This window comes from Talpa occidentalis, unplaced genomic scaffold (genome assembly GCF_014898055.3).
Source record: "Talpa occidentalis isolate TD23 unplaced genomic scaffold, MPIMG_talOcc4v2.1 talOcc4.5, whole genome shotgun sequence".
NCBI lineage: Eukaryota > Metazoa > Chordata > Mammalia > Eulipotyphla > Talpidae > Talpa > Talpa occidentalis.
In genome coordinates this window covers 111469605-111482303 of record NW_023604861.1, presented here as the reverse complement: position 1 = coordinate 111482303, position 12699 = coordinate 111469605, and the positions used below count along the sequence as shown (strand labels likewise).

General features: G+C 43.2%; 1 protein-coding gene across 1 annotated transcript in view; it reads left to right on the top strand.

The window, feature by feature from the left end:
- EPAS1 (endothelial PAS domain protein 1) overlaps positions 1 to 12699 on the top strand; it is an 83548-nt gene that overhangs the window by 58896 nt on the left and 11953 nt on the right. Inside the window, exon 7 of the mRNA XM_037526881.2 lies at positions 10135 to 10241. Coding sequence (XP_037382778.2) covers positions 10135 to 10241 — 107 coding nt within the window. The remainder of the gene's footprint in view (positions 1 to 10134; positions 10242 to 12699) is intronic.

The following is a 12699-nucleotide window of genomic DNA, read 5'->3' as shown; positions in this document are numbered from 1 at the left end:
GGAGAAGGCTGGCTGATCTGGAGGTAGGGGGAAGGTGATGAACAGCATCAAGGAGGGAAGGGAAGCCAGGAGGAGGATCCATGACTCAAGTAAATGCCCCTGTGGCTTGTGGACTGTCGTGTCCCTGGAGGCACCCTGCAGGACAGGCCTCTCCTAGCCTGACCTCAGCTTTCTGCACATCCACAGTCACCATCACCCCTCTCCACCCCCAGTCACAGTTCTTGTGTCAACTCTGCCACTCCAACCACTCGCCCTCACCTTCTAGGGTTTCTCCTCAGGAAACCCTGAGACCTCAGCTTCCCCTTCCCTAAAATGGAGATGATTTCTTTCTCAACCTGTTTCGCAGGATTGTTGTAAAGTGAGATAATGCCTATGAAGGCACTGTGGTTGCTCATGTGAGACTTTTTGTTACTTTTTATTTGTCTTACTACCTATTCATGCCCTCTCCCAAAGCGTATCTCCCCACCAAACTCAAGGGGCCAGACTCACTTTTGTAGTGGGTGGAGCCCTGGAGCAGCAGAGGCCATCAGCAGAAACTGCCTGTCTTCCCAAGAGTAGGAAGCCACCAGGCCCCAGGAGGAGAAAGCCTGCTCAGCCTTCCCCAGGCCCACTCACCTTTCTCTCGTCCCACATCCCACGGGACCTGGCTTTCTTCCTGGGTGGGATGCTATTTTCCAGGCGAGGCTGACTTTCTGTCCCCTTGTTCTAGACTGACCTAGTGTGGGATGGTGGCCTTCACTCCAAGCACAATTTAAGAACTTTTGTGACTGCATCCTTGGGTCATTCCTGTTCCCCAGTTCTGACCAGCGTAGCGTCAGCGCTCAAGGATCTTGGAGGTAGCGGGTCATTACATAAATAAAGGAAGTGCTCTAACCTCATGGGGAGAAAATGTCACAGAAAAAGACTTTTGTCCTGGAACTGACATCACTTCTTAGAGTTGTCAGCATTGTTATTGTTGTGACAATGACAATGATGATGATGATTAGCAGCAGCGAAGGCAGCCCAATAGCAATCTGTGTTGTGGTTAAGGTTATTTATCACATGCAGTTTGGTACTCAAAAGAACATTGCTGGCAGAAAACACAATTCTGTCATGTGCTCCTTCTCTGTCATCTTCCGAGATGTCATGGGACATCCTGAGGCCCGCACACCTCTGGCTTCACAGAGCGGTGATCCTAAGGCCTGCTCCACAGGCCTGGGAGCTGCTGTGTACGTGGATGACAGGATGGACCACATCCAGAAATGACCCCAAAAGCACTGGGAAAACCCTACTGCCTAGAAGATGACCTGTCTTCCCCAGAATAGTAGAAAAGAGGGGATTTTTATAAAAGTTTTGCCTTGGGTCAAAAATCCTTCGGAAAGGGTAATTTGAAGTTATGCTTCCTTTGTTATCTTGTCTTGAATGCATTTCAGTTCATTTCCTAAAAGCACCTAACCTCTGGATGAAAGAGAAGAGGGCGGAAGCCTGAGGAACTGGCTGCCGAAAGTAGCTGTAGACGCACAGAGAAGTGCAAGAGCCGGTGCTGAGTCCGGCCTGCCTCAGCGTGGGTAGGCAGTCCACACTGGGCGCAGGGGCCTGTCATTTAGGGCTTTGTGACTCAGTGTGGAGGGAGATATTGCTGTAAGTTCTGCTGGACACACTGCATTTTCAGCAAAACCTTGTCTTTCAAGAAACCTAATTACATGGCCAAACTCTGAATTCAGTGGTGCTGGAGAGATGAATGCAGAGGCCTTAAAGACAGGGAGCGCTGTGCCACGCAGAAGTTGTGTGTAACCAATTAGTGGATTAGTTAACAAGGGCACAGGCCTGGCTGAGGCAGTTTATAAAGTGACTCTTTCAAATTCTTAATCCCTACGTGATTTTCCTCTATTGTTTTCATGAGGACTGGGATCTTTGGTTTGGATAGCTTGTTTTGTTTTTACTCTTGGGGTGGGGAAAGGCATGTTCTCATTCTTCTCCCATTCTCTTCTCCCCTCTCCAATTTCTCCTAATACCCGTCTGAAATAAATGCTTCAAAACCCAACACTTACATATAATTGAGAGAACACTTTCCATTTTATTCAGGCAATTCACTAGATTTCATGACACCTGACACACACAAGAGGGGCCGGGGTTTCCCACAAAGGGGATTATTTTCCTGTACGGAGAATTAGAAAGATCTGATGAATGTGTAAAACTCTCCACAAAGTCACTTTTGAGGCCGTTTGGGATGCCTTTTTTTTTTTTTTTAATGTCCTAGGATCACAGACATAATCAAATAAAAAAGAAAAGAGTCATGGAGAAAAAGAGAAGGAGAACAGAAAAGAGGAGAGAAAGAAAACATAAAGGAAAGAGACAAGAGAACTCCAAACTTGCCTTTAACTCGCAGGTTTCCAAAATCAATTGAAACTGAAACAAACTATTTTGAAACATCCGAAATTGAGTAAGGAAATGCAGGTAGTTCAAAAGGCATTTATCCTGCTCCTCTTATAAAGGGTCACAGGACCATATTAAGTCTGAAGCATAGTAAGTGTTTTTCAAAGAAAATCCTGTAACACTTTATATGTCAGTCACACCTGTGTATAAAATAGAGTAGTGAGCTTAAAGGATGGCCTGATTATCAGCACAGCTGATGGTCTTGTCTTCATTTTGACTCTTTATGACTCAGAAGCATGATTCTCTCTTTCCTAAAATCTGAGTGACCCACTAAACTATAATTGACTCGGGAACTGATATATTCTTAACCCTGATATATTCTTATCAAAGAAATGAGACAATTTCTAATATTCAAGAGATTAGAGTTTGAGACACAATCATCTTAATGAAACCACAGTGAGTGCAATGAAACGTACCATTACATTCACCCAAAATAAAGACCCGTTGTCCCCAAGTAGTTTAAATTTAAAATGGATTGGTTCTTCCCCAAAATCTCCACAGAAAAACTAATTCAACTCATCAATCAATTCAGTAAAGTGGCAGGATACAAAATCAACACGCAAAAGTCAGTAGCCTTCCTATACACAAACAATAAATCTGAAGAAGAAGAAATCAAAAAAACCACCCCTTTTATTATCGAAACAAAAAAAATCAAATATTTGGGAATAAATCTAACAAAAGAGGTAAAGGACCTATACAAAGAAAACTATAAAACACTGTTAAAAGAAATAGAAGAAGACACAAAGAAATGGAAAGACATCCCCTGCTCATGGATTGGAAGAATAAACATTATTAAAATGGCCATCCTACCAAAAGCAATATACAGATTCAATGCTATTCCAATCAAAATCTCAATGGCATTCTTCAAAGAAATAGAACAATTATTGATGAAATTCATATGGAATCACCAAAAACCCCGAATAGCCAAAGCTCTACTGAAAAAAAAAGAAGGAAATGGAGGCATCACACTCCCAGACTTCAAACTATACTACAAAGCCATAATCATCAAAACTGCATGGTATTGGAACAAGAACAGACATACAGACCAATGGAATCGAATAGAAAATCCAGAAATAAACCCACAGATTTATGGTCAACTAATCTTTGACAAAGGAGCAAAGACTATGCATTGGAGCAAAGAAAGTTTGTTCAATAAATGGTGCTGGGAAAACTGGGTCGCTACATGCAAAAGAATGAAGCTTGACCACTACCTCACACCATACACAAAAATCAACTCAAAATGGATTAAAGAACTAGACATAAGACCTGAAACCATAAAATACATAGAAGGAAATATAGGCGAAACACTACGGGATTTGCACATCAAAGACATCTTTACAGACACATCACCCAAAGCAGTGATAGTGAAGAGAAAGATAAACAGCTGGGACTACATCAAATTAAAGAGCTTCTGCACAGCAAAAGAGACAATAACAAAAACAAAGAGAAACCCCACCAACTGGGAGAACATTTTTGCACCCAACACTAATGATAAAGGACTGATCACAAAAATCTGCAAAGAGCTGATGAGACTCAGCAACAACAAAGAAAATAATCCAGTCAAAAAATGGGCAGAAGAGCTAAAAAGAAACTTCTCTGAAGAGGAAATGCAAATGGCCAACAGACATATGAAAAAATGTTCAACATCACTTGTAATCAGGGAAATGCAAATCAAAACTACCATGAGATACCATCTCACACCAGTGAGAATGGCACATATTAAAAAAACTAGCAACAACAAATGTTGGCGAGGATGTGGAGAAAAAGGAACTCTTGTGCACTGTTGGTGGGAGTGCAAACTGGTCCAACCACTATGGAGAGCTGTGTGGAGATTTCTGGACCTACTAAACATAGAGCTTCCATATGATCCAGCAATTCCACTCCTAGGTATTTACCCAAAGGACACAGAAACATCAATTCCAAAGAGCACCTGCACTCCTATGTTTATAGCAGCACTGTTTACAATAGCTAAGCTTTGGAAACAACCCAAATGCCCAAAAATAGATGACTGGATCAAGAAGATGTGGTACATATATACCATGGAATATTACTCAGCATTCAAAAAAGATAAACACATGCAATTTGCAGCAACATGGATGGCACTGGAAGGGATCATGCTCAGCGAAATAAGCCAAAAAGAAAAAGAAAAATACCGGATGGTCTCACTCATAGCAGGAATCTAGAAAACTTAAATAAGGGACCAGGAAAATGAATATAAGAAAGTGAAAATCAAAATCAACAAAAAACTATGAACCAGAGACACTTTTTGGGGTGGGGGGCGGGAGGGGAAGGATTGGGGTCAGAATGGGGCGTTTGCAATTGTATGGGGGAATATAAAAATAAAATTTAATATTTAAAAAAAAAAAATAAATAAAATGGATTGGTTCTTAAATTCACGTGGTGCTGCCATCTAGTGGTAGAAACAAGTAACTGAAAGGAACCAAGGCAAGGAGTGTGGAGCAAAGTCTGCAATTCACATAATCCCGTTTGATTTTTGTCAGTTTTGTGAGTCCATCTGTATCTTACAAGTTTTAAAATCAGTTATGTGAACAGGAGCAGTCTCACTGGAGGTGAAGGAAGGTATCGAAATTACAGTACAAATTTCAAATTAACAGAGAGGACCATACAATCTCACAAATTTCAATTCTGTGGATCAAATTTATGTTGAATTTTTTTATATTAATTTGGAAATAGTAAGCATGAGAAAAGTAAGGGGGTAGTTGAAGGTCATAAAGAGAATGTCAATAAAGAAAATTATAAAGAGCCACAAGTTATAAATCATGCAATCAAAATGCCTGAAAATCAGTAGTAATGAAGTCAGAGAAGAAAATGAACTGATCTTTGGACAAATTAATAAGATTATATTTTGTTATTGCATGTTGAGATCTATTTAATAATTTTTTTAACTTTTAGAGAATAGATGGCATCTTTAAATCCAGGGTGATCTTTCAGATTAAGCCATTAAATGTAGTTTTTAGTTTTATATTCAGTCTAGATTACCTTTGCAGCCATACACCTTAGCCCTTCTCTACACATATTACTTAAATCCCTGACTCAGAAGAAAATTTTTAAGAGCTCTACTTATGCATCATTGTCTTCTATAAATGAAAATGCTCTGAAATCAGTACTAATAGAATTTGCACATATACATGAGAAGTGTTTATCATCCTATCTAATCTTGTCCACTTGAAATACTCCCTAGGAGAGTCAAATTCTAGGAATTTGCAAGTTGTCTGGAATTTACTTCAACACAAGGTAGGCCTCACAATTCAAAAATTATTCCTTCTACACCACCTGTTCTCTTGCAAATTTTTTTCTATATTTTTTAACATCATTTTTCATTTTTGCACAATGTATGCATTTTCATCTTGGTTATATTCCCCATACAATTCCTACCACCCCTTTTTTTGACCCTAATCCCGCCTCCCCCTCGCCGCCATAGTGTGTCTCTGGTGTGTAGTTGCTTGTTGATTTTGATTTTTACTTTATTATAATTAGTCTTTTTCCTGGTCCCTTATTTAGGTTTTCTAAATTCCTGCTATGAGTGAGACCATCCGGTATTTTTCTTTTTCTTCTTACTGCTTGTGGGTTTCAAGGTGTGGCAGGCAGCTGTGGCATTTGGTAGCTCTCAGAGCAGGATTGGTCCAGAACTGAGCCAGCGCTACCTTCCTATGTATAAATGAATCCCGGCTGAAACATATCATACCAAGGATTGAAATAGATTACCCTTTAACCACAGAGCGGGGTGTGCCGATGTCACATAACCATGCAATATTTGAGGAAAATGGAAGGCAAAAGTATTATTTAACGCAAACAAAATCTGGATTAAAAAAAAATTAAAACAGAAAGCATTGAAATATGAGTGAATAATCTGGAAATTATAAAGAAATTTATAATTATATAGAAATTCAACTTCAAAGCTTCTAATCACATATAGAAACCAAAATGAGGTGAATCAGGTATTTCCTAGGAGAGTGCTGAAGGGTGGGTGGGGGGCAGAAAAGCAGACTTCAATATATTGGTTTATTAGCAAATGCGTTCTTTGGAAAACAAGTAGGTGGTAAGGAAGTACTTAAAAAAAAAAAAACCTTATCTTCTTAAATACTTTAAATGCTCTCTAGCCATCTTGTTTACATGATTAATTTACTTAGCAAATCCTTTCTTTGTGTAGGCACAGACAAGGGGTAAAAACTACAGCCAGACCTCATTTGACTGCAGGCCAAGGTGTCTGAAATCAGGGAGCTTGCTGCTGGGTCCTGTGCAGATGACTGCTTGGTGGCTTCCCTGGGATCAGGCGTGAGCCGTCATAGGCATCCCTGGAATTCTGCCTTTTGAGGCCAGGGCACTAGCACTGAAGCCAAGAAAACTATTTTCTTCCTAGCACTCAACCGCAAACTATGTAGAAAGAGCCTCTGAACATCGTTAAGGGTAAAGCCCTGTTGATGAGCAATGAATAACTGTCATCTCACACGGTGAAGGCGTATCTAAAACCTGAAATCTAAAGCCAGGGGTCTGGCCCACATATTTACTTGGGGTAACACAAACTCCAAATTTTACCTTTCTTTCTTATTTTTCTTTCTTCCTTCATTCTCCCTCGGCCTCCCACAATGCCTGTCTTTATCTCCATCTTTCGCGCTTCACCTCATCTTTGATCTGTTTTTTTCTCTATTATTAAAGAATCACCCCTATTCTTCTCATTTCTAAAATCTGGTGAATGAAATCATTTTTTCACTTCCCTCTTCTTTAAAAACAGGACAGCCCTACTGAGCTGACTATTAAATTTATAGTTGACCTCAAGCTGATTTTCCCCCCAGTGAGTCAGGGGCCCTTAATTAGAAAAAAAGAAAGAGTTGTCCTACCCCGGCTGGGGAGAGCAGATGAAATTGTGTTATCACAGCCCAGCTTCAGAGGCTTCTGTGGGACCTAGAAAACTAGCAGGGAAGGCCCTTCTGGGCTGCAGCAGCCGACCCTATAAACAAGTCAGTTCATTCACCTCCCCACTGGCGTCTACGTGCCTGCAATTGAAGGCGAATGACCATGAGCTTCAAGTTGGGGCTTCCTGCTTTGTTAAGTTTGACAACACGAATGTTCTTCAATTGTGTTTGCAGTATGTGTGTTTTCCAGTTTTTATAGTAGTCTGTTTAAAGGAATGAAGGAGGAGACATTAAATATTTATTTTAGTTGACAAGATAAATGAAAGCTGCTACTGGGAAGATAGCTGGCAATTCTGAAATCTAGGTCTGTTTGTCCACTTCAAAACATGCCCATTGTGCGCCTTTGAATGGATGGTACATTAATTAGATGAAAAATATTGTGAGGTTGATTAGAGTAAATAATTTACTTTGAACATTTTGAAGATTCTAATCTTGAAGGAAAATTTAATTTCTTTAGGGAGTAGAATTGGATCTTTCCCAGAATCACCCTCGCCCAGTAGAAAATTCTGGACCTCTTTGCAGCTTATCTGGCTAACCAACAGACCTGTAAATGGCCAGCCCATTGTCAGCAGAGCCCTCCGGTACAATTCTGATTCCCAGGCTAAACTTGAAAAGCATTAGACTCAACTAAAAAGCTCTTCATTACGGGAAAGGAAATAGGCTCCGGCTGCTTCCTTGTTCTGTCCCAATCTCCACCTCAGCTAAGGTACTGTGGGCTCTGGTCCCATGGCCAAGTTGCCAGGGCTCATGAATTCAGATACCTCTCTGCTTCAGGGCAGGTTCTTCTGGTTGGAGACCAGCCATCTGGTACAAGTGAGATGCTGGAGTTTCACTGGAAAAATCTCCCTGGGCCAAATCAGCTGAGGCCTGTGCTCCTTAACCCTGTTGTACTGGCCCTTGTTTGACAAAGGCTTTAACAACCCCCAAGTCTCACCCAGGCAGTCTGTCTCAGAATGAAGAAGAAGGATTGATACCACGAGGGGTCTGCTGAGGGCTGTATGTGAGCACCAGCCCACACCAAGGTCCTGCATAGTTCCAAAAGTAAAGTAGCTCGTGGTGCCCAGGTTCCTTAGCACTACTGGGATAGCCAGGGCTCTGGTTGTGCCTTAGGCCCAAAGAGAAAATCAACCCACTGATCAGTCAACTACTCAAGTATTTACTGGGCACCCCTAGTAGGGCAGGTCAAAGGAGAAAGCCATCCTGAGTCCAGGGGTTGACAGCCCCCGATGTGGAGAGATGAACAGTCCTCTGTGACATCCTGGATGCCCATTGACTTCAGGAGAAGGAAGAATTGGAGAGAACCCACAGTAAAGGCGAGGCCCTAGTCAAGGTGTGGAGAAGCATGGAGAAGGGATGCTTCAAGGCCAGTAGCAAGAATGACTCTATAGTTGTGGGGTCTGTGAGGAGAGGGGTTTGCCCTACCAGAGGGAACTCAACATGCTAAAGGTTCATTGAACATCAAAATGCTTGGAAGGTGGAGACTAGATGCTGGGGGGAAGTTAGGAAGGGTTTAGTTACCCTGGATGTGGCTAGCAATAGGGAAAGCTAATATAGGGAGCAACAAGATAGAAACGACATAGGATGATTTAGTCTGAAGAAACTGCAAGACCCACTTGGAGGGGAGGGAGAGTAGACAGGAAACCAAGGCTTCACTGTTCCTGCTTTCTGCTTCTGCTTCCCTCTCTGTGCTGTTAACCTCCAACATGGACAGATGACGGGGTCACACCCAGAAGTCCTGCATTCTGAAGTAGAGCTGGTAGTGATGAGAATACAGCATTACTCTAACTTGTGATAAGCCAAGTAAATAACACAATAAGCCCATTAGAAAAACATGTGAGATAAAAAAGACAAGAAATCCTATTTAGGTATGACATGGGAGAGTGGCTGGTCTGGTGGTTCTGGGACAGGGCTTTGTTGATTTAATGATTCCAGTGAAGAGCAGAAGGTCATTCTTCATGGTTCTCCACATTTGCCTTTGCTGGGTCCTCTTCCCATCAAAACCGGATACCTGACAGGGTGAAGAAAAGGACATCTGGGACAGCCAAGCCCTATCATTGCAGAGCTGCCCACCGTCAGAGACTGTAATAGGGAGGCACATTGCTGCGACTATGATTCTGTATTTCTTCCTCTTGGCACCTCTTGCCTTCCACTTTATTGGCGTGGGCAGGGGCCAGTGGGAGAATCCACAGCAGGCTAGCCTGATGTCCCACAGGCATCTGAGGTGCTAGGGTAAAGCACCAGGGGAATGAACACTTAATGCAGACGGGGTTCTCCCTACACAGGGTTCCTCCTCATTCTGTGGTTAACACATAGACGAAGGCTGCCTATGTGCTTTTTCCCCCTTGGGGCCACATAATTTTCACTTTTCGTGTTTATCATCTTCTACTAGAGTAACAAACCACCTGCCTTCCTTCAATCTCTTCCCTTATGTGCAAAAAGTTTCTGGTGATTGGGGCCACGTGGGGTGGGGCAGGGATAGCCTTTTCCAACCATTCTTGGGGAACAGTCCTGCAAGTATAGAGGACTGAGGGAGCAGGGAGTCCCCTGAACTGATGCTTTTCCTTCCTCCCTAAATGTGTTTTCAGGAAGGGGGGAAGAGCAGAGCTAGAGGGGGACCCATAGTCACAGGTTTTTCTGCTTGAGTGAGTGGTGCCACCAGGAAGTCTGAAGTGCGTTCATCTGAATGTGTTTGACTTACCTTCTGGATTTGACTCCTTGGGTCCCTAACCACTTTCATATGGTTCTTTTCCCCATGGGTTTTTTTTTTTTTTTCTTTAAAATTCAGAATCACAGAACTGGTTGGTTACCATCCTGAAGAGCTACTTGGCCGCTCAGCGTACGAGTTCTACCATGCCCTGGACTCAGAGAACATGACTAAAAGTCATCAGAATTGTAAGTTCCAGGAGAGCCCCATGTGGCTTCCTTGTGTCCATGGAATCCGGCCTCGAGTGGGGTGTCCCTGGGGGAGAGATCCAGTCACTTCCCTCACAGAGCCAACATCAGCACAACAGACAAGACTCTTGAGATGGTCAGAGCAGGTTGCCCCCAGCAGCTTCATGCAGTTAGGGGAGGGCGCTTTTCTCCAGGGGTGTACAGAGTGGAGGGTGGAAAGTGGGCAGAATCTCAGTCTCCACATACCACCTTCACTGAACACCACAGCGCAGTCAACAGTCTGCCACCCCTGTGGAATGGACCTGGAGACATTACTACGGGACAACTTGGGGAATGTGCCAGAGAAGCAGGTACCTCCATTTGCAGAAGACTGGGAGGGTTCAGAAAGGAAATAATGGGCACTTTGAGTTGAACCTTGAAAGATGGGGAGGACTGTGCTTAAGAAAGGGGAAGGTAGGGCCTCCCTGGTGGCGCAGCGGTTGAGTGCTGGGCTGTGAAGCTGCCCGCAGCCTCTGCAGCACCGGTTCAATCCCCAGCCACTGGTGAGGGTCCCACATGGCACGCAGATCTCTCCTGCCATGCCCGCTGCTCCCCTCAGCAGTGTACTTCGGTCCTTCTGCCTGCTCTGCTCCCCGCTCTGGCTCTGGTGAATTCTCTCACCCTCCCGCACTTCTGACTGTACCCAGTGCTTGGATAAATAAATAAATCTTTAAAAAAAAAAAAGGGGGGGAGGTATTATGGCACCAACTTACTAGATACTTGAGGTTGGTTGTGGTTCTGTAGGGTTTACTTGCTACATCAAGAGGACTCAGCTGGAGGAGGCTGTGCAGGCAACCCACTGGCCGTGCACTGGAAACTGTGCTTTGTAGCTTGAAAGAAAACCTGAGTTAGAAAGGATTGTAGAACAGGGCTGCTTGATAGAAGTTTCTGCAGTGGAAATGTTCTGCATATACACAGTCTAGTGGCTAGCATGTAGACGGAGCGGTTCTAAGCATTCCCTTGGCCATCTTCCTAATTAAGGGTTCCCATTTGTAGGTGATAGGAGGCAATTTTCTTGAGTCTTTAGAGCCCATGCAAGGACCCTGGGTCTATAATCCCATAGTTGACCCACTAAGGGACACAGAAATTTATAGGATTGGTCTGTCCCAAGGAATCTCTCATTTCTGACAGAGGAGGGTTGTGGGATCTGTGGAGCAAGCTGACTCATATCTTTAGCCCCAATATCTAGCACAGTGTTTGGTAAAGTACAGGCACTAAATAAATGATAAACTCAAGGCATAAAACATTTGGAAAAGAATGGTTCTAAATAAGTACCCACAGTGGTGTAGCTGGAGGGGCTGCGGACGTTACAGAAAGATTGAAAATAGGTAAGGTTGCCCTGCTGGTCTTGGGCTCCCAGCAGTGGCAGTGAAAATGGAAGTGCAGCTACCTGTCCATTGTTCCCAAATCCTTAGGACAGTAGAAGTTCTGAAGAGCTGGCTGTAACTTACCTGCAACGCCGTGAGCTGTGGGAGAACAGAGTTAATAGTCTCTTAAGGAGCAAGAGCTCATTGTTCTAATTGGTTCCTCTGCCGCCTTCTCATAGCTTTTGGTTTTAATCTGACAGCACACAGGGCCTCTTATGGTATCCCACAGGAGCTTCTCACTGTGCTTTCCGGGGAAAAACAAACATGAACAATCTAGGGCACTCAACCCTGTTTGGGGAGTCAGGGATGGTGGAAGTACTCTTTGTGCCCAGGAGGCCACACATCCCGAGGCTGTCCAAACTTTTTGAAATTGTAGGATATGATTTCAGCCTTCACTCTGGGATTCCCCACACTTTTCTGGTCCCTGAGGGGTTCTGTTCCCAACATCCTCCTGACACTGGAACTCACAGACCTGGACTCACACCCAGCCGACCCTATGATTCCCAGTCTCCTCCAGATGTAAAAGTGAGGGAAAGCCCAGCCTTTTCAGTAAAGGGGGACAGTAGTAAAGAGTTCTGGAAATTCTTGGAGGACAGTATTGTACTTTAATAATTGGAGTGGGGAAAATACTGTCAAAAGGAATAAAATGGATCAGGATTTTTTCCCCTTCTTAGAAAATCTTTGATCCATGAAAAAAGAAGAGGAATGAAAATTTGTACTACCAGTTTTCTGCTGACTTCAGCGAAAATAATGGTGCCTTTTAATGAATCTGTGTTTTTAATCATTAGTTACACTTAAAGGTCATTCACAACCAAATAGAAATCACAGTTTCCCTTCCTCCCCTCATGGAGCCAAGGAAAGCTGCTTTGAGCTCCGTGTACCAAGTGAGCCAGCCCAGATCAGCACCGGGAAAGCTGTATGGGTTGAGAAGTGGGTTAATACCAGTTAAAACGGAAGCATCTATTTCTCTGTCTCTCTCAACTCTCTTATTCATATTCTTTTCTCATTCATAGTCTCTTCTCATTTCATTGTGTTTGTGCAAATAAATTTGC